This window comes from Dasypus novemcinctus, chromosome 17, assembly GCF_030445035.2.
Source record: "Dasypus novemcinctus isolate mDasNov1 chromosome 17, mDasNov1.1.hap2, whole genome shotgun sequence".
In the NCBI taxonomy this organism is placed as follows: domain Eukaryota; kingdom Metazoa; phylum Chordata; class Mammalia; order Cingulata; family Dasypodidae; genus Dasypus; species Dasypus novemcinctus.
In genome coordinates this window covers 32,425,648-32,448,517 of record NC_080689.1, presented here as the reverse complement: position 1 = coordinate 32,448,517, position 22,870 = coordinate 32,425,648, and the positions used below count along the sequence as shown (strand labels likewise).

At 31.7% G+C, this 22,870-nt stretch overlaps 1 protein-coding gene across 6 annotated transcripts in view; it reads right to left on the bottom strand.

Annotated features, from left to right (window-relative positions):
- Positions 1-1,227: 1,227 nt before the first annotated feature.
- Positions 1,228-22,870, bottom strand: part of PPM1B (protein phosphatase, Mg2+/Mn2+ dependent 1B) — a 129,653-nt gene continuing 108,010 nt past the window's right edge. Inside the window, exons 6-8 of one of the 6 annotated variants that reach the window (XM_023588067.3) lie at positions 8,047-8,171; positions 2,197-2,241; positions 1,228-1,371 (exon numbers count right to left, since the gene is read on the bottom strand). In XM_023588067.3, the coding sequence (XP_023443835.1) occupies positions 2,217-2,241; positions 8,047-8,171 (150 nt within the window). In that variant the 3' untranslated portion in view covers positions 1,228-1,371; positions 2,197-2,216. Of the gene's footprint in view, positions 1,372-2,196; positions 2,242-7,971; positions 8,172-11,148; positions 14,789-16,657; positions 22,614-22,870 lie in introns of those variants that run through there. The other 5 variants (XM_023588071.3, XM_058278491.2, XM_058278492.2 and 2 more) reach the window with 5 other exon arrangements.

Genomic DNA, 22,870 nt, shown 5'->3' with positions numbered 1-22,870 from the left:
TACTCTAAAAAAGCTAAAAGCCCTAAAAAAAGTACATTTACAAATAAAAAACACACGGGTTATTAGAAAGGAATTCTTTCTTTTTCAAAGAGTAAACTTTGTATGGCCAACCTTCCAAGTGCATCTAACCTGTGGCTTTATTTATAAAAATTTAGGGTACCTCTAACTATTCTAAAATATGTGCATGAATCTACTTCTAACCAATTCCAATTCTGTCTTAAAGGAATGTCTTAGAACATACAAGACAGCTCCAGGCATGACTATTACATAGTAAAATTCTGGTGAATCCATTTCAACACTCCTTCTCAGAGATTAAACAAAACATGAATAGATCCATGCAACAAATTAAAGAAATGTGCTATTCCACAAAACCACACCAAAGACTTACACAGAGATCCAAAAATAAGAGGAATTTTTTCCAGGGTTTTCCCTAAAAAAGATTACCTATTAATTCAAGATTTTTGCCACATCATCTCCTATATTATTTATATCAATTGTCTTCGGAAAAACAAGAATTAACTTTGGCATTCATCTGTGCTCATGGATTAAGTATGTGTTCATTTTTTGTTTGCCTTACTTTCTTGTGCCTTTCAATCCTGGAATGGGAACATAAACTCTCAGAAAGGGAATATGCAGTCACTGTACAGTTACAGTTGTTACAAATTCCCTGATTATATAAGCAAAATTTACTAATAAATGGAATTGTAATAAATATACAGGAGGGGAGTTTATTTAGGTGATGTACTGTTGTCCAAAATAAGATCTTTTGACACTTTACAGCTCTTTGATGCCCTCTAAATTGAGCTAAAAGTATCTAATTTAAGGGGTTAAGATTCATATTCATGTTGAACAAGTCAGTTATAAACCTATTCCCTTTCTATTAACTATAAACATTTTACCTCATTTTAGAGGAAATCTGGGAATGATAAAAACCAGAGTTAAAAGATGTTCTTAAGAAAACATTTAGAAATACACTAACTTTTGATTTAAATGGTGCTTTTAGAAGAGAAACAACAAAGATAGATTAAAGCTTGCCTTTAACCAAGAAGAGTTCCTGGAATAAAATTTTTAAAACACTGCCAAGAAGCCACAGATATTGATCACATGAACAGGGAGAAATATGATTTTGAAGGATGCAGTGATAGTTCTTCTCTACCTCCACTAATGGGTTATACTATTAAAGGTTAAAAGCAGTATAAATACTATAATGACATAATGTTGGATTCATTTTTCTTTCTTTCAGATTTAAAAAACAAAACAAAACCTTTTTGTCCTTGTATTTTTGGGGACTTGGGAGGTCTGCCAGCCACAGCCTTTCTTGACACCAGGGCGCTCAGCAGATTTACAAATGGATGTGCCCAAGGCTGCCATCTGGTGGAAAGGATAGAAATTGAAATGAATTTTTTTCAGTGAATAAAGCCAGTTGACTACGAAGAAGGTAAGAAATAAAAATACATTGGAGGAAAAAAAGTTCATTCTTAACAGCATAATATAAAATAAAAGGAACTAAGCAGAAATGTGTACACCACATGGAGAAAGCAACAACACTTTACGGGGGGGGGGGGTATAAAAAAGGTATAAATAGAAAGATGTAGCATGTTCCTAGAACGAAACTTACCTTTGCAAAAGATACCAATGACCCCAAGAAAATCTACATAAGTACAATTTAATCAACATATTTTATTTGGCATGGAAACTTTGACCAAATTATTCAAAAGTTCATTTGAACTAATAAACACACTTCTTTTTTTTTTTGGAGTTACTAGGGATTAAAGCTGGGACCTTGTACATGGGAAGCAGACACTCAAATCACTGAGCTACACTCATTCCCTCAGGCTCATTTTTCAAAAAAATAGTCATAAGGGGGCACTTCCCCTACCAGATAATAAAATATATAATAAAACTATTGATGATTAAGATAATACACTCATATACAATGTAAACCAATGAAATAGGATGTTCATAAAAAGATGAGCAAATGTAAGAATATACAATAAAGGGCATTTCTAATGCCCAAATAAATGAGAAAAAGATTGGATTACTATGTAACAGTTGGTGTCAGAGGATACTGGGAAAAACTATGGGACAATGTTACTTTACATTTGGTCCCACAGCAGTACCCCAAATAAGTTTCAATTTTATTAAGTATTTCAAATACAAAAGACCAACGTTGTAGAAGAAAATATAAATACTTACTCAGAATGTGAAAAAACTGTCTATAAATGGAACTGAAGGTTGCAACTGTTAAGGAAAATAATAATATTCTAAAACTTTTGAATGAAAATGACAAAGCAATTCTCAAAACTTATCACATTGTACATTTAAGATCTTTGCAGTTTACTGTTTTACCTCAAATTTCTTTAAAAAGTAAAACAAAAACCAAATTCCCCCATATTTTTTTATTAATAACATAGTATATAGAGGGTAAAAGGGAATTGTATCCACTACTCTTCAGATCAGAGCATCTAAGCCCTCTGTGGTGCTCTCTAATCATAGCAAGTAGAAAGTTCTTATTCTGCCTGTAGGAAAGCTGGCATAGAAACAAAAAGTTATTGTGTAAGCAAAAAAGCACAGAAACAGTACCAGGACACAAGATTTGGGAAAAGAGCTATGATTTTGAGCATGTAGCTTTTCAAGAAATTAGGATATTTCAGCAATAGGGTTAGCTGCCCTCTGTTCTTATCCTCATCTCTCAACAGCCTTAATTTTAAAACAACAAAAAATTTAAAGTCAAATAGTGAACTGGGGAAAACAATTTGCAACATATGACAAAATAGCAGCTAATTTCCTAAATATTAAGCTCTCACAAATCAATAAGCAAAAAGATAAATGTGTCAATAGTAAAACACCATATATAAACAGGTTTTAATTTTTTAAAAAAAGACAGCCAATATCACTAGTAATTAAATAACTCACAATTAAGTCAAGAAAATAGCCTAAGTTACTATAGTCTATCCACCAGAATTGCAATAGGTAACACTGGTAAGTAAGCAAAAACATGGGAATTCTTACATACTGTTGAGATTATAAATTGATGTCATCTTCCTGGAAGGCAATTCCAGACTACTGAATTCATTTTGTTTCTTTTTAATTTCTATTTTTTAATTCAAAATTTTGTGAAAAATTCAAACAGAAAATTATAGAAAATATGAAATTCTTACTTGGTATCCAAAATTAATGTTCCCTTTTTTTCCTTAAGAAAATAAAAAATCATACTCTTTCCAGTGATTCTGAAGTAATCACTGTCCTACCATTATTGTGTATTATCCCTATGCATGTTTTATACATACATATTATGAATCCATAAACCATACATATTTCATTAATGCTAAGATGCCATTATTTTATGTACCATTCTTTCATGTGTCATTAAGGAAAATATGGCTGCGAATTAAACCATGAAATAGTATTTTATCAACACTTAGAATTTATACTTACTGAAATAAGAGTTAAGACAGATCTTAATCTCATATTGTGTAAATATTGTTTGTTGTATTTTTAAGTCATTGTGTAATTGACATTTTAAACAGCCTTTAAACTTAACATAGGTAGTCTCAAAAGTGTAAAAAAAATAATAATTATGGGACTGAAATATGAATAGCAATTGCCTGGCCACCACCAATTGTAAAATGCCAATGGATCTACCATGCTTCCCAATGTCAAAGACATTAAAATATGGGAGGAAATGCATTTTGGAATAGATTTGGGGGAATTTAAACAAACAGTATCCTTTTGGAACTTGCCTTGTTTTTCTCAACATTTTAAAATATTAAAAGATGGCTCAAGAAAAAGAATGGAAAAATAAAAGAAAAAGGATGGCTCACTGACTAAGGCAACAGAACCAGGCAACTGAGGTGCCTACTGGAGCAAAGAACTCTTTCTTCTTAGTCCACCTCTTCCTCCACTTTCACTAAGCCATCCAGAAAAATTATTTTATGCAAAAGGGTACTAGCAGATTAAGGAATTAATCTTTAGTGCAACAGTTTAAAAAAAAACGAATGCAAAAAGACCATAACAAAATATCAAAATTTTAAATACAGAATCAGTGTTACTCAATTTCCCTTTTGTCTCAGGCTCCAATTTAACTTGGCATGGCACCCTTGCTAGATTCTCTTTTATGGGGGAAGGGAAAAGGAGTTACATAAATTACAATATAAAATGAGTAAGTCTTGTGCTAAGCACAAAGTTTAAAACATAAATGTGTAACAGGAATTTACAAAGTAATTCTCACAGATGAATGATTTTCACTACTGTAATCAAAAACAGATGAAGGTTTTATGAATTAGAAAGGATGCAGATTAAATTGCATTTTAATTAAAATCTACCTAAAATGAAGACAAGGCCTGCCTGCCTGCCAGGTATCAACACTTATGAAGCAATAATTTAAAAAGTATATTTGCATAGGTTTAGACGAAGACAATAAAGTAAAAATGGACCACACACATATATGGAAGTTATTTGACAAGGGGGACAAGGTGTTGGCACAACTAGTTATATATATATAAGAAATGTATTTATATATAATATTTATATATATATATAAAAACAGTAAATTCTAGATGGATTAAAAACCTAAATATGTATGCTTGAGAGAAGGGACAACTTTAAATAACAGAATATAAGCAAATAGAATATGGGTTGAGAATGGGAGCTGACAATGTATGTAGCATTATTAATAAGGTTAATTGTAAAAATGTGGAAATGAATAGACAGTAACACATTATGACAAGTGTAATATCATTTATAAATATGATTGTGGCTGAAAGGGGTAGTTGGACATAAATGTTAATTGAAAGGAAACTACAATATAATCTAGGGAATATATAACAGTGATTTCAGTGGTGAAGATTGTGGTTAATAGCATGCATATAAGAATACTCTTCTCAATAGCAGGATATAAGGGGGTTGGGATTTTTCTTTTTGGGGTAATGAAAATGTTCTAAAATTGAAGTGTTGAAAGCACAACTGTGTGAAGAAAATGAGGATCACTGAGTGTACACTTGGAATGGATTACACAGAACATGGGACTGTATAACAGAGAACACCCAGCAATGGATGATGCACTGTAGTTAACAAGACAAATATGAGAACCTTCTCTCATGAATGATAACAAATATATAATACTAATATAGAATGCTAATAATTGGGTGAGTTGGAGGAAAATACACCAAATGTAAGATATGGGCTATAATTAGTTTTTGACAATGCTCTTTCATAGTTTGTAACAAATGTTTCACAACAACACAAGATGGTGGTGGTGGGGAGACATACAGGAGCCCTGCATGATGATATGCATGTTTGTTTTGTAAATTCACAAATTTTACTACAAACTTTTTATGTATGTTCGTGTATGAATGATATACTTCAAAAAATTAAAAGATAAATAACAAGACCATACACAATTTAAAAGGGAAAAAATGCAGGTTTTTGTAATACAACAGGATTAATATACAGTTTATATATATATACACACACACACACACACACAAATAAATGAGGGTCAAAGAAAATAAAATGGGCAAAGGATGAAAACATTTTAAGAGGAAATTAAGAGCTAACAGACACAGGGAGAAATGTTCTCTCCTACACAATCAGAAATGAAAATCATGAGATACGAACTCATACTCCTCTGACTGGCAAATTTAAAGTCTGACAATATCGAGTATTCTTGAGGAAGGGGAGGAATAGAGGGATCTGAAACTTCACATACACTGCTGGGGGAGGTATAAAGTTGAAGATGTGCTTATCTCATGACCCACCCAGTAATTTTATTTCTAGGCAAAGTGCAATCTAAAGAAACATTGTACATATGTTCAGGGCACACATGCCAGGATGCTCACTGCAGTTTTTGTAATGGTACAAAAGTTGCAAACCACCTAAATGTTCCTGAATAAGGAAATGGGTAAATGCATTGTAACATGGCCATACAATGTAATGTCATACAGTTTACTTTTTAATTCATTTATTCACTGCATGTTCTATAAAAGAGGGGAATGTAGCGGTCATAATGTGAAAAGATAAATTCAAACCTGAAGTTGGGAATAACACCCTCCATTCCTCATAATATCCTCTACCAAAATTAAAAATTATACAGTAGAGGTGTGTGGGGGAAGGTGGTAACTAAAGGAGATGACTTGACTTTGTGTTATATCCTAAGCCCACTTGTCATCCCCCACCTTCCAAATGACTAAATCACAACATTTGCGCAGGTGACCAAATAAAAAACTGTAAATATTGTTCATAGCTAACAAGCAGTATATTCTTCAGTTTCCTTTCTTGTAAAAAAATAACTGTCAAGTTTAATTTGCTTATGTGCAAACTTCAGAGTTCAAGAACCTTTATTCAACTGAAATCTTAGATGGAATACCAATGTATGCCACAGAAAAAAGAATTAGTCTGGTAAGCAGGAGGTTTACAAGTGGTAACCCAGCAACTTCCTCTGGCAATTTTAACATTTTGGGGAGAAAAGGCTTGAGCTACATGAAAGTCATAAGACTATTAGGTTTTTTCTGAGTATAAGTAATTTAAAAATATGAACATTCTTGAGAAGTTCTGTGGGTTCCGAAAGAACCTATAATACCAGGAATTAATTAAATCAATTAACTTTCAATTCAGGAGTATACTTCAATAGAGCCAAAGGACTATAATAATTATAACCAGCCTAAGATCAATTTTAATAGCAAATTTTAAATATGAATATTTAAAATAAGTTTCATATCAGTTCACTAAGATACTTATTCATAAGCAAAATATCAAACTAAACTTTTTCTTCTGAATCATCTTACTATGGAATTTTGTCAAAATAAACTGCACTTCATGCCTTCAAAACTTCGGAATTAGGCATGACATGCATAGTGACCACACAATTTAGAGTCTAAAGACCTAGGACAGGGAAAGAAAGTATCTGTCCCACTAATTAGAATAATTCTTGTATACTGGTCCTCGTCACCTCAAATGCATGCATAAGTGTTTCCATTATAGGTGGTATTATAAGGAATGAGTCATGGAATACATTTTTGGTACAGATTTATTCACTAAAGGATTCACTTTTGCCAAAATTATAGATTAGGGTTATTAGTCAAGAAAACAAGTAATCTCAAACCTCTGATTCTATCCATACATTAAAAAATGTCCCACTAGAGTTTAGATATTGTTAAAGAGAACAGAAATAACTAACCTTCTAACATCAAGATTATTCACCCCTCACCCCTGAATTAGAAGAGCATATGTATCAGTTACATCTGGGTGTGAAATGATACACATAGCTAATAGAAGAGTTCATAGAATAAAACTAAAATAGAAAATAAGAGGTAGATGATACCATAACCATAGCCACGAAAGACCAAAAAAAAAAAAAAAAAAAAAATCTGCCCAACAAGCCATTTATTCTATATTAGTAGCTTCTAGACCACAATAAAACTTACACAAATCACCAAAACAAAGAGCAAAAATAAACACCTGGGCTTTGGTATTACAGAGTGATCCCCAAAATTGAACAGGGGGAAAAAAAAAAAGACTTAAAATAAATTTAGCACTTAAAAAAGACTAAGTGGAAACTGTTACAAGGCCCAATAATTTTTTTGTTAAAGCAAGTAACTTTTAGAATTGCTTTGAAATGAAATCATAACTTAAATTCTAAGCTTAATGATTAACATGTACAATTACATTAGCATTTTAACATTTTACAAGGGGGACTTTCTTATGCACGGTCTCATTCCATCAAACATTACAGGCAGCTTAGTTTAGAATATAAACTTGTGAGGTTCTTTCTGATTTTTAGTTCAAATGTTGGATATTATTATAGAAACATTTTCCTACAACTGCATATTTACTTTGTTATTAAAAGGCATTTTTTTTGCCTTGCTAGAAAACAAAAAAACTTGAAGGAACATGTCAGCACTGTCATTTCTAGTAAGACCAGTACAGTATTATAATCTTATCAATGATAATGCAACTTCCAATGTATTCCCACATTTAGCAGTATGATTCTTGGTCAAAAACTGAACTCAAGGCTGACAAACTAATGGTGAAGAAACTTGGAAGCACCTGTTATTAAGATTCTCTGCTTTTCCTTCCAAGTGAGATGCTATTTTAAAAGTAAATTTCAGCACGAGGTGATGTGGCTCAAGCGGTTGTGTGCCTGCTTTCCACATGGGCCGTCCAGGTGCCTCCTAAAAACAAACAAGCAGACAAACAAAAAAACCAATGCAGGGGAGTCAATGTGGCTCAGTAGTTGAGCAAGCACTTCCCTCATACAAAGGTCTGGGGTTCAATACCCGACCCTGGTACCTCAAAAAGATAAATACATAAATATATCTTGGAAACACGCAACTTCATGTTCCAGTATCTCTTAAATAAAATATTAAAAGAACCCAAATAAACCAAGCTGTTAGTAACTATTTTTCGTTGTTGTTGTTGCATCATCTTGTTCTGTCAGCTCTCCATGTGTGCGGCGCCATTCTTGGGCAGGCTGCACTTTCATGCTGGGTGGCTCTCCTTATGGGGTGCACTCCTTGCGCATGGGGCTCCCTACGCGGGGACACCCCTGCATAGCATAGCACTCCTTGTGCACATCAGCACTGCGCATGGGCCAGCTCCACATGGGTCAAGGAGGCCTGGGGTTTGAGCCGCGGACCTCCCATGTGGTAGACAGATGCCCTAACCACCGGGCCAAGTCCACTTCGCGTTAGTAACTATTTTGTTTCTATATTGACAACCTTCATCTTTAAGGTTTGGAGAACCTGACAGGACTATGAAAGACAACAAAACTCAACTCAATCCTTACACATCTGAAAACAAAACTGACTTAAGAAAGGACTTAAGTAAGGAGAAATCAGAGTTGCAATCAGCTTTGGTTATCCAAAAACACTGAAAAGGAAAAACTCAAGTAAATGAAGTTCTAATGACCAAGACTCATAATGGGGCAAGCAACAGTGTGTAACAGACTTAATTAGTGAGGTTTTTGTTCCCTCTGTGGTACCCCTTTCCCAGCCTTGTTGAATGTTCAGAAAATTAAAAATTCTCACTAAAAGACTTGAGCATAAATGACCTACGTGTCATTTTAAAGAGTCAAATTCCTGACTTTATCTGGCCAACTTTATGTGATCTCATCTACGGTAAAATGATCTTAAAATATTAACTGAAAGATCCAATTTGGAGTTAGACCTTTCCACAGAAATAACACAAATCTAAATATAGACTAATACTTGAAGACAACTTAACAAAAGATTATAATGATCTGAATATACTCCACAAAAATCAAATGCTATTGTTAACCTTAAATCACAGTTTCCCAAGTTAACATTCACCACAGGAGGTAAAATTTCTGGAGGTAAAACTATAATATTAAAAGATTCCACTTTAACTTGCTTTCTAAGTTTAAGTGAACAGTAACCATCCCACAACTACCATCCCAAGTTAATTTTATGTCAGTCAATGCCTTAAGATTCATTTATCATTATGCTGGAAAAGTCAGAATAAATTAACACTATGAAGCTGTCCAAAAGGCCTAGAGCAGTTGGGGGAGGGGGGAAGGTCCTGATAATCAATCGTTCAGGAGGTCTGTGAAGTCAAAACTATTTTCACAAAAATACTAACGCTTAATTCTTTTGAAAGATGTTGACATTCAAACTGATTATGCAAAAGAAATGGTGAGCAAAACTGCAGGCATTTTAGCATTAATCAAGACAGTTGGCACCAAACTCTAATTAGTTGCCATTGTATCTTCACTGACATACACTCAAAGGGAAAAGGAAATAAAAAGTTTCAGCTAAAAATGTCCTTGAGGAAAGCAGTACAAATTATTTCTACTAAACCTCTACTCTTAGGTACACATTTTTATTATCCTACATGATGAAATGGGAGCTACTGGTTCTGGTGCATACTGAAACTTGATGTTGATGCCAGGAAACCACTTGTGTAACGGAGATGTGTGCTAAACTAGCCATTTTTTCATGAAACATGATTTATACTTGATGACTGACAGACTATGATTAACCAACATACATTTTCTCTCAAATGAAACGAGCGTATTACTTAAGGATAACAACCAACAATATCTGTTTCCCACAATAAAGGTTCAGTTTTACAAGAAAAAATTTTGATAAATCTACATCTAGCACCTTGATCATCATGACAGATTTTCCAATACTTAAAACACTATTCTGACAAGATTAGTTGTATTAACAAATTTTTATAAATATTTTTAACATGGCCATATTCAGAAGAACTGCATTATTCAATGAACCCATATTTTCCAAATGATCAATGCATCAATGTTACAAAATCATGCAGAAGATAAAGATCCATTCACAATGCAAGACAGACCAACAAATTTTGATGTAACAATAAGAAAAGTCCATTGATAAAATTTTATATTCTACAGTGTAACTAACCTTTAAAAAGTCTGTTGTCAACTTTTGATACTGTATTAAAAAGGAATATTAAAAAGGAATTATCTGAAGCTTTTAAAATGCTCTTCTCTTTTACAATTACATATTTGTGTGAGGCTGGACTTTCTTCATATACTTCAACCAGATGAATGTAGAATCAAGTATGAAAATCTAGCCCAACATTAAAGAGAACTACAAAAATATATACCAGTGTTGCTTTTTACAGTAACGTTTGTTTTGTTTTGTGAAGACTTTTCATGAAATCATTTTATTTATGTTAATATGTAACGGGTTTATTATTTTTAATGAACCAAACTAGTATGCAAAATTGATTTCAACTTTCATTTCTAATACAATCAATATCATAGTTATTACCCACTAAAAAGTTCTTTGGGGTCCATCTCAAGCGTATAAAACAGGTCATGAAACCAAAATGTTTGAGAACAGCTAGACTAGGATATTCAGATTATTATACAGTGAATAGAGATTTTTCTTTTGCTAATTCATACATTATTTGTAATTCAAGGGCCACCCAAACCCCCTGGAAGAATTAAAAAAACAACAACAATATAAAAACTGTTTTTGGAGTGACAAAGGGGTTAGTACTATACTATACAGTTCAATTTCGCCTTGGAATTTATAATTCGTCTATGTATTTTATATGAAAAACTTCAGAGTATATAAAGTATGTAAAAGTTAAACATTCATAACTAGAGTTTTATTTTTGAAAATCATACCAAACAGTAATATGAAACACTTTTTTTTTTTTAAATCAAGTCTTTATTTAGGTAACAAGTTGGTTATGTTCACTGCATTGTATGAAACATCACAATATCATACTGGGAGGTACTATCAGTACAAGGTTGGATCAGAGTCGGACAGTTTGAACAAAAAAACATTTTGCATTCTTCATTCCCTATCATTAACAATCCCCTACCCCCATTCCCCAAATCTAATAAAGGGACAAATAGCTTTTAACATCATCATGTGAAGCACTTTAACTTACAAGGCTAAAATCTAAAGAATAAATAAAATATATTGTGGCAATAATTTCTTTTAGACCAAAAATCAGGTGCACAATGAATCAAATGATCAGGAAAGCTCTCTGTATTCAAATGCATGGCTCTCCAGAAACCACTTAAGAAAAATGTTACAGAAAATACCATGAATTCCATTTTACACAGGACCAGAGGATGACTCACTATTTAAACTATACACAAGGGCAATTACATCCTGCTGAAACACAGTTAAACACAAGAAAATGTTTACAAAGCATCCTTAACATGTAAACCAAAATTTATAAATGGATACATTTGTTGCTTCTCCTATTCCAATAGTTTCTTTTAGATACTTTGCTCTTCATATTCAGCATTAATTGTATATAATACATGCAAAATTCAAGAAATAAAGGTTATTGTAAAAATAGAATTAAACTAATAATCTTCAAGTACCTTATGTGACAGCCACTCTGTACCACGCCCAATGTTATAAAATTAAAGGTCACTGAACCCATGAAAATATCTCTGTAATATTTCCTTAGATCTAAAATAATTTAAATTGTATTTATAGTAACTTCAAAGTGATATTCTGAGTTTTTAAAATAACATAAACTATTAACAATTATACCAAATTACAAAAACTTATTTGAATCTTAAAAGCTGAAAAAAATTAAACTTTAGAAATTCACATGTAAAACAAAAATCATAATTTACATTATAAAGGCAAATTTCATCATTTAAAAAATTTGCAGTGAGATGTCAAGACAAATTATAATAGCCATAAATCAATCCATTTGGTTTCAAAAGATTTTCCAGAACTAGTTGAAGGATGGTAGTAGATACATGCATAAAATTCATAAGGGTTTATAATATTATTGCCAAATACACTTTATCTTGAAGCAAGGCAACATTACAATTTGGACATTATTGGAGAACCCAGTTTTGTAATACAAGTAAAATTGGAAAAAATTAAATAACAATAAATACATATCCTATAGTAATTTGCTCAAAGGAAATTCCAGGTCACAGAGCTGCAAAAGGCTCCCAACTCGGTGAATTGGAAAAAGGAACATCTCATACAATTCTTTACTCTCACATGCTTATATGTTGTATGTATGTGTGTGTGTGTTTAAAAAATAATAATAAAGTATCTTCAGAGTACAACTAACTATATTCCCATGCACCTCAGGCAGTTTTGTTGATTTGTGGTGAAATAACTCCAAGTTTCTAGGGCCAAAAGCTCAATACAGATGTAACTGGTATGCCTGAGGTTGGCAAAAAAATACTGTAGTACAGGCAATGCTACGAGTGGCAATTATCAGAAAACACAAATTATGAACAAATGATGGGAAATACTAATGATATTCTGCTCATATCACAAAACGCTGGGAATCCACAAGAATATTTTTCCCTTGTATTGAAGAAAATTGTGATTAAAAGTTTTTCCCCCAATTTTCAGAATCAAAAACATTTTAGAAGGTTTATAAGGCTACCATGGGTCTTCTAGATCTCCAGCACCCTACAGGAAGAGAAAAGGAAGAATATTATTATTTACCTATACTACTTCCAGGTTGGATTGAATTTTAAAAGAAAACAAAATTAGATGAACAAAATTACCTTCCTTTGTTTGAAAAAGGTACTTTTACAGAGAGATGTGTGTATTGTATAGTGTGTGTGTATAAATGTATCTAATATAGATAGATTACTGGTTGTTCTTTTCCTCCCTTCTCCACCAAATGCCTTCCTTTCTTTCAAATCATTTAAAAATATTTTGGCTTTGGAAAAATAGATCAAAACATCAGCTAGATCCAAAGTTTCAACTTCCTTAAGCAACTTTAGACATACCATATAAAACATAAGCATAAAAAGTCAATGTTTTACACTCACAATTATTTTTAAAAATATTTTCCCATGTGGCAAATAGCCACCTGTATTTTAAAAATCCATTTTAACAAAATCAACTCACATCTGTCACTATTTAAAGTAGCCCATAATTCTTATCTTTATTAATAAATGATGAATAATAAGTAATGAAACTGATAATACTGCAACCTTTAAAATGTTCATCAAGGTAACTTTGTCACATATCTATGTGTGCTCATAAAGTCCAAAGATTAATATTTTGTGCCATGTAAAGGGGATAGAAACAACAGATTTACTCTGAGTAAGCCTTTAAATATAGTACCAACTTAGACATTTTCATTTTTCCATGAAAAAAGTTTTTCCTTTAGCTAATGAAAAAAAATCCAAGCCAAAAATGAATTTCTAATGGGTATTTCTCCAATATGCCAAACCTGGTTTAAAATAATTAATTTTAAAAATAAGTACAACATGCATAGATTATTCCACATCACATGCTTTATTTGGACTTAAATACTTATAATTTCATTCTAAATACTTGGATGACATACATTTTCATGTGTATAGTTAGGCTATACAGAATATACAAACCAAAGCTGTATGAATAATACACAGATTTTTCAAAAATTATATTTCATAAAGAATACAGAGAAAAGAAAAATAATCACACATTTGGTATCTCACAAATTCTAAAAATAAAACTACAGAGGTGTAAAATACAAACAAGTAAACCAACACACAAATTATCATCCTTGAAAAAATAAAATTACAGGCCAGAATCTGCCATCCTTTGAAGAACTAAAATTATTAAAGAAAACACAAATTTATTACAAAACCATCTATGACTGTACTAATATATGAAATAATGTGAAGCAGTAAAATTCTACATTAACAATTATTTTCCACAATATAATGTAATCTTTAATCAGTAATTTCTAATCCTGTTTTGTATGAACTTTACTAACTTTTAACAACAGTACTCTGATTTCTGGCATGCAATATGAAATGATATATATAATTTTATAAATTCAAAATCTATAATGTCAAATTTAAACTATCTGATAAAGGCGTATGCAAAGAAGGCCTTCTTAAAAAAGAAGGCTATTATGAATATAAGAAACTAATTTTCCAAGATTTAAGTAATAAAATGTTTGGTTATATAAATGCATACATATACTTCCTAAGTAAAAACCAACAAATCAAAGATCACAAAAATATTACCAAAAAAGAAAGTCATATTTTTTCACCACTCATCCTTGTCCCTGAATCTTCATTAGAGCTCTCTAATTCAGCAAAATCACTTTTTGATTCAGTATGGCTTTCCTGCATTGTCACTGGGTTTCCAGCATCATTGTTCGCAGTAGTAGCTGTAGCGGCTGGTTCAGCAGGGTTTTCTTCTCCCTCTACTTTAGCTAGCCTGTAACTAGTCAGCATCTCCTCCAGAAGTTGTCGGTAGTTTCCCCTATGATTAATTCTCATTTGCCTGAGAGCTTCCACCAATTTTCCCTGTGATCCACTTTCCTCTGCTTCATCGGAGGCCTTTTTTTAAGATTTAAGACCCCAGTGTCAGTAGACAAACTAGGATATCACATGTATTTCATAACATATTACAGTAAAGCACTCATTTCTCTACCACGAGTAATAGAATCAAAGCATGAGAACATTTTATTAAATAAGCATCCTATCTTACCTGTGCCAATTAATAAAAACTTCCATACTATATCTCGTTACTTTTAGCAAACAAATTACCATTATATTTTACATCTTATCTCATACTCCTATTTGAAGCTTAATTTGAAATTGATTGTGCTTTTAGAACTCAACAGCAACATAATTATTTCCTAAAACTAGCTTACTTAAAAATAACAATGGCTACAATGATTTAGCACAAAAGCAAATTAGTGTTTAAAGCAATAGGAAAGTGACAGAAAAGCAGGCCATCAGAATATTAGTTCTCAACAGGTAGGAGAAGAGATATAAAATGTAAAACTATGTAAGTTGAAGCTGATTTTGGACTGTTTTAAGCTTCTGTGGATAAAGATATATTTTTGCCTTTAAATATTGTCATAAAGGTATCTTTAACAGAAAACAAATTACTGTAAACACTGGAATGAGATATATAAATTCCTGAATTCTTTCATATTCTATTAAGTTTTAGAAAATTTGTAGGTTTCTATAACAATAGCTGCTTAAACTTATTAACAGAACAAGCTTTAATAATCCAAGCTGGTAACAGTTAATCTAGTAAACAAAAGCCCAGACAACTTTACATCATGTGCCTCCTGATATGACTGATGTAATAAGAAACACAAAGCCATGCCCAGTGAACTTGCTAAAAATATTTAACCCAAATCTAATAAAACTAATTCTAAGTATACAGGGAGAACAGGGAAGAAGATTAAAGAATACCATGAGGAAATAATCATATGAATCCAGGGTATAGGACAGTTTATAAAAAACTGGCTCAGACTCTCAAAAAGTCAGTGTAAAGAAAAAGAAAGAAAAATGGTGGCTGCTTGATGAAAAAAATCTAAAAAAGACTGATTAGACCATGGTTCAAAATAACTATAATAGTCATTCTAGGGATAACTGGGGAAATCTGGGCTCAATAACAGATTTAGATATTATGGAATTTACTATTCATTTCCTTAGATATGCTAAATGATACAGTTAGAAAAATGTTCTGATTCTTAAGAACTACATGCCGAAATATTTCAAGGTGAAAATATTACGATGTCTGCAATTTCCTTTCCAATGGCCCAACCAAAAGGAAGGTGGGAAAAGTGAACATACACAACTATGTACAGATAATGCATATGGCAAAATGTTAACAGCTGTTGAATTTAGGTAGATGGTATAAAGATGTTCACTACGATCATTTCACCTCTTCTATTGGCCATCTTCATAAAATTTTGAAAAAATACAAAAAAAAGTTACATAGACAACCTCACATAAACTTAATAATCTTTGGACTATTACCCCATAATTCTGCCTCAAAGATAACACTAATATAACCACATATTAAATCAAAATGTTCATTAGAAAAATGAGAGTACCTGAATGTACAAATAAAAAAATAAGTGCCCTCATGGCAAAAAAAAAAAAAAAAAAAAAAAAATCAAGATACTGCATGTATAGCATGTGATTTTTTTAAGTGTGTGTGTGTGTGTGTGTGTATATGTATGTGTCTGAGCATCTGTTCATTTTAGGATTTTATATGTAAAATGCCTAGAAAGAAAATACAGCAATATAGTAATAATGATACTAGGTAGTGATGTCATCAGATGCTTTAATTTCTTTGTATGTTTTGTATTTTCCAATTTTATACAAGAAGCATATAAACTGTCAAAAATATTTTTAATGTACAAATTTTATTGCATAAGAACACAATGAAATGTGCTGTTAAGATTTTTCTTTTTTTTCCTACTTACCTTTCCCTCTGTACTAAATTAAAATTTCTCTATAACTAATAATAATTCATTTGAATCTATTCAGAAAGGGTTAAGATAGAACAATGAAATCAATGCACTTTATAATCATAAACCTTGTCCATCCCTAATCAGGTCTTCCAAAAGAAAATTTTCTCCTTCAAGGTCTATCACAAAGATTTTTTAATTGAGGGGTCAAGACCCTTGCCAACTCCAAAATAAAACTTTAAAACCTCCCTTTCTTACAAAGAAAAAAAATTCTAGCACATTGAAACAATATCTGCTTCAAAAAGATAGCTGTCTTACACTTTACAGCAAAAAGTGTTTATCAACCTTGGTTTCACATCAGAATAACCTGTGAAGCTTTTAAAAAAACAGAGATGACAAAGTTCCATCCCAAGATAAACAGATTCAGTAGGTCTGGATTCTTTTTTAAAGTTTGACAGGTGATTCTGATATGCAGCCAAGGTTAAAAACCACTGATACATAGACTAAATAGTATAATTCTACTTGCTTAGACTTACTGATAAGTGATAGGGTTGAATCAAAGTTTGTTCCGTTTGTTGTATCTGAGTCAATTTCAGTGGGTTCAACAAATAAAGAACCTATCAGGGTGGGTGTAGCTTAGAGGCTGAGTGCCGGCCTCCTAAGTATGAGGTTGTAGGTTCAATCCCTGATACCTCCTACAAAAAACAAAATAAAACAAAAAACAAACCAAACAAAAACCCTATCACTCTCAATCTGATTCCTTTATTGTTACAGGAATCATCTACATTTCTGTGAATTGCTGTCCTAAGTGGTTGTTGGGAGAGGAATTCTTCCATTTAGAAAATATGCTAAAATCAAACCTGTAAATCAATGCTTGGCATGACAGAATCAATGCAGCACTTTAAAAGTCATTTTATCTTTGGCAAATTACATTTTCCCTACATGTCTGCTAATAGACAATGGATAGATAGAACCTCCATTCTCCCAAATACTGTTTCATTTGTTTTTTTCCCCCAAATAATGTTCCACAATTTGCTTGATTCATCCAAATACTGTTATATAATTCTCTTATGGGTTTCCATCAATATCAGGAGAGGAACCTATTATCTAGCTGATTTTCTTTACCTGAACTTATAGCTGATAAAGCATATATGTTTCTATTATCTATTATAACAATTCCACCTTGCAACTGTTTACAAGTCTCTCCAATTAGAAAGTGAGTAAATATGCTGTCATATTACTTTCTATATCCACCTACTACCTTGGAAAGGAAAATTAATATTTGTGCTAATAACTGTACACATTGAATCCTCAAAGATCTCCTATGAAACTGGAACATATCATCTATCTGAATATTTTGTTGGTGACTAACCATTTTTGCACTGTTGAGTGTTACAAATAAATAGGTACGTACTAAAGAAATATTGGAGAAAATTTTTATAGAATTATTCCATGGATTACTTCATATATAAGAGTCTAGAACGTATTCCTGGATATAGTAAGAAGTTATAGAACACTGTTGATAAAGAAAATTCGTATCTGACAGATGTTCAAAATTTTTCTATAAAATAAGTCAAAGAAAATTACTAAGATGAGAATTTAGATCCTTTCCCCCCAGATTTTTGTTTTAAAGTTGTCTCGTTATCATAGACTAACAGCTCAAAAGAATCACCACACAGCTCTCATTATGCCTACACCAAATAAGATGCAGAAATAAAGATAAATCAGAGGGGGAGAAATTCTAAGCACATTTTAAAAATAAAACTAAACCAGCTAATATTTATTTGGAGCAGTAATTTTTTTTAACATAGCAAATCAAAATTCTTTGAGTGAATAGTTTAAATAGAGAAAAAGTAAAGAATACTAATATAAATATTTGTTGCTTTTTAAATTATTATCTTTGTGGAGCCCTCTGCCCCACTTAGTTAAAAATTATTTTTGGAACTAAAAAATCATACATGTGACTTCATCAAATACAAATGTTATACTAACAATGATTCATGAAGAATCCAATAAATTAGATGTTATTTGCAAAGATCATTTAAAATTTAACACATCTGGGAATAATTTTAGACAGTCATTCACATGATCAAAGCCACACAGTTAAAGAGAAGGGATATGTCAAATCATACCTTAATTGACAGCAACTAAAGTTAGTACAGGTTCAAATAGTATAGGTCTTCTACATAAAAAAACTTTGATGAGTGAATAAAAAGTAAACAAAGAGTAAACAAGAAACAATTTACAAAAACTAGTATTCGCATAGTCCTAAAACTATGGTATAAAAATGTAGAAACAGCTATGTCTATTTGAAGAGAATTAAAGAGGATTGTATATAAAATTTAATAATGTACGAACAGAATACAAAGATTCTTTCAGGCTTAAAAAGCATCTAATCTGTCTTGTCTTTCCAACCCCCTCAGAAATCCAAATGCCTTAAAAAGTCTTTTTTTAATTAGAATAAAAAAATATGTATTTAAGTGAAAAATAACTGATAAGGAAATAGGCTTGATTGCTTAGCTTTAGAGTATTTAAAGACTATTAAACATGAGACGCATAAAAATGAAAAATAATTTTTTCTGGAATGGTAGACAGAAGTAGGGTACAAATATATACAGAATCTCTAAGTATTAGAGAGACAGCATAGAACAGTGTAAAGTAAATAGATTTTGGAAGCAGTCTGACTTGAATTCAAATTCTGACTGCACAAATTTCTTTAGCTGTGTGATCTGGACAACCTACTTCATTTTCTGATTCTTAGTTTCATCTATAAAAGAAGGGTATTGAGTTACATCTGATAATATACAAGTAGGAATGAATAAGTATGTTTCATCTTTATATTTTAAAACTCAATTCATATGGCTACTGGGCAGTGCTATACTAATTTGAAAGCATTATCAGTCTCCTTCAAGGAAAGAATTTTTATTTTGGCATAAAATAAAAAGCTCTAAAAATATAGACTTTGGTACCAATTAGCAACCTCAAATTATTTTTTAAAATATATGGCTTAAAGATAGTCTTAAGGAAACTACTAGAAAATTAATAAATGCAAATATTTCTTATTCAACAAATATTTATTGTGTTCTCACCATATGCCAGCCACTTTAAAGGTGCAGAGGTTAGTCACAAATAAATCAGTTTTCTCAGATTTCACAGAATTTCTATGCTTTATAAAGCACAAACTAGTATTTTAGAAGGAAAGAGATGTGATCTTAGAGTCCCGCCTAATATAAGAACTACTTACAGCAATATATAGAGTTTTCCTTTGTCTAGAGATTTTATGGTTAATAAAGGAATCTTCTAGGCAATTATTTTTTGGGAGGGTCACAGACTCCTTTCAGAAACATGAAAACCACAGACCTATTCGTGATTAAAGAATATGTATGTACATACATAAAAAAAAATTTCAAATCATTTCTGGGGATTCATAAACCCCTTTACTAAGAATCCTTGCTAGACTCATTTCCTCAGGTTTTGGCATTAAAAATTGGGAAATTATCAATATTGTTTGAATCAAGAAAACTGAACATATTAAAAAAAACAAATTTAGTAAACTTAAAAAGATGCCCCTAAATATTAGTGAATTTTCTGAATATATTTAAAATAATTTAATTTCTGACTTATACTCAACTATGATTTTCAAAATACATTTACTATCGATATTGTTTTAAATGAGAAAAATTATTAAATCCCTATTTCCAATGGTACTACTTATAAGCATTCAAAGCAGAATCACCTCTACTTATCCTCTGATATAAAGTGGAAGAATTTTAAGATTCTAAATCTTAAACATAGACTAGCGCTCTCCTTCATCTTTTGTTTTTAAATATAAGTTCACACTACTTAATTTTTATAGTATGTCCCAAATTTCTCCTCTTCTGTATTTCTAGCATACTTTCGTAATCCCCATCCTTCAAGTTAACTACCAGCTCTTGCCACTGTACTCCTGACATCTTTCACACTAGAGAGATCTAATTAGGACAAGTAGCATTTATAGAGCACAGGTGCTTACCCTGTTGAACTGGGTCAAGTCAAGAGATAAGAATTTAAATAATTATTTTTCTTCATCTCTCTGCTTTAGGGTTTTTTTTTTGTTTTGTTTTTTTGTTTTTGCTTTTTTAGTATATTTCTGCTACTTGTGATTACAGTTCTAAGGTAGTAATAATTCTGAAAAGGTATAGTAATAAGTCCCAAAATATGATTCTGGGCTAGAGTCAGTTGTTATTGAAAATAGAGCAGTTTTCGCTAGTCCACATCTCTCTCTACTAATAATGAATTTACACTTAACATTTGGTCTCTGAAATTACAACTACTTGAATCCCAGCATCTCTTCTAATCTTATATTGCATGTTTCTAAAGGATGAAAATCCCACAGATATATTCCTCTGATTCTATCACTCTTATGCTCAAAACATACAGTGGTTCCTCACTGTAAAATAAAGTTCAAAAGGCCTCTCCAGTCTCTCCTCAAATACCTCTGCCACCGAAATTCTTATTTTTCAAACTAGCAGTTTTCTGCTCCAATCAAAACAATATCCTTTAAATAGATCTTAAACTGTGTTCTTTCCTCTCACTCGCTTGGAAGGGCATCTTTCTCATTCCATTTTTACTCTGAATATCTTTCCTGACTTGCTCTCTTTAACTTAACTTTCACAGCAATGACTGTATAATTCACAAGGCAATTAATTACACTCTTATTTTTTCATTTCTTTTATTCTTTACTAACATATGTGAAGCATTTTTTTACTACTGAACATTGCAACTTGCACTGAAAGTTAGGATGGGACCATGACTTATGTATTACTTTTGTAGTGTCCTCCTGATGTGCTAAGAAAACATAACATTGTATAACCATATATATTCTTAATTTATACGGCTATAAAACAATTATGTTTAAGGCAAGTTTTTATATCCTAGACATTTCCCCTCCATTTCATGGTTGCTTACCTATATAGTTTGTTTATGTAGCTACTATATATCATTATTTTCTATTTAAAAATGTTTAAGTCAGCTTTGGTATATATTAAACAGAAACTCAGGGTTATTTAAAAACATCAAAATCTTGTTTAGGATAAAAGGGACCAAGAAATACAATTTTTTCAAAAAAGATTACAGTATTGCTTTCAATTAATACTGGGGCTGCATTTTTAAACACATGAAGAAATGAAGTGTTTCTTTGGCTAACAATAAATCAGTAACTACCTTGAGGGTTTATTTCTTTCAAATTTGGTTGTGGATGCCATGTGGAACCCATAAATCTAACTGAAGAGGTAGGAGACTCTCTACCTCCCAAATTACCACCACCTTTTTAGTCATATCAATATTCTATACTCATTTGTTTTAGTTTTTGAATGTATCACAGGACATAACTTTATTCTCAGAGTCTTAGGGACAATTCTTAACACTTCGAGCCACCTACCACAAAAGACTCAGTATCATTGTCTAGACCATGATAAAAATTAGGTTATTAACAATACATAGCATCACTTTTATTCAACTTACTAACCTGTATTTATTACCTGTGAAATTTTCTTTTTCACTTTTATTATTAAGAAAAAAGAAATTTATGACTTTGCTTTGCAATAATGAATCACAACTCAGATGACATATAATTTCTAACTAGTGGTTGCTGTATCTTAAGACCTGCCTAGAGAAGGTGGAGATGTTGATGGTGAGCCTTCTCCAAGAAACTTCTCCAAGAGTTTCATTACCAAGTTTGACTCCCTTAAAGCTTTCAAGCATATGTTACAAAGATATTCATTGATAGATGACAAAAACTTGAAAACTCTAAGAAAAAGTATTTATTTGAATTACTGACTTTGAAATTTAGAGCATTAAAAAAAAAAAAAAAAAAAAGACCCTGAGTTGTTTCCTGGTATTGGAACTAAAACAAAACAAATTCCATAGAGATGAGCAGCTGGGCAGCAAATCAGGATTTTAAGGACAACCTAAGAAAAGATGATACAGGGTTTTGCTTGATAAAGAACAGCAGGGTACAACAAAAATGAATGTCATTTAAACACCCACATATCCATAATATTTTTAGAAAATATTTTGATTTCAATAATACTAGAAAGAAGTTAATCCCAGGTATTACTGGGCACACAGGGGCACTTGTCTGGTCTTTGAAATAATAACTCATTCACTTTCACTAACTTCTGCTGATAGGAGCCTGCTCAAGAAGAAAAGATATTTCAAACCACAC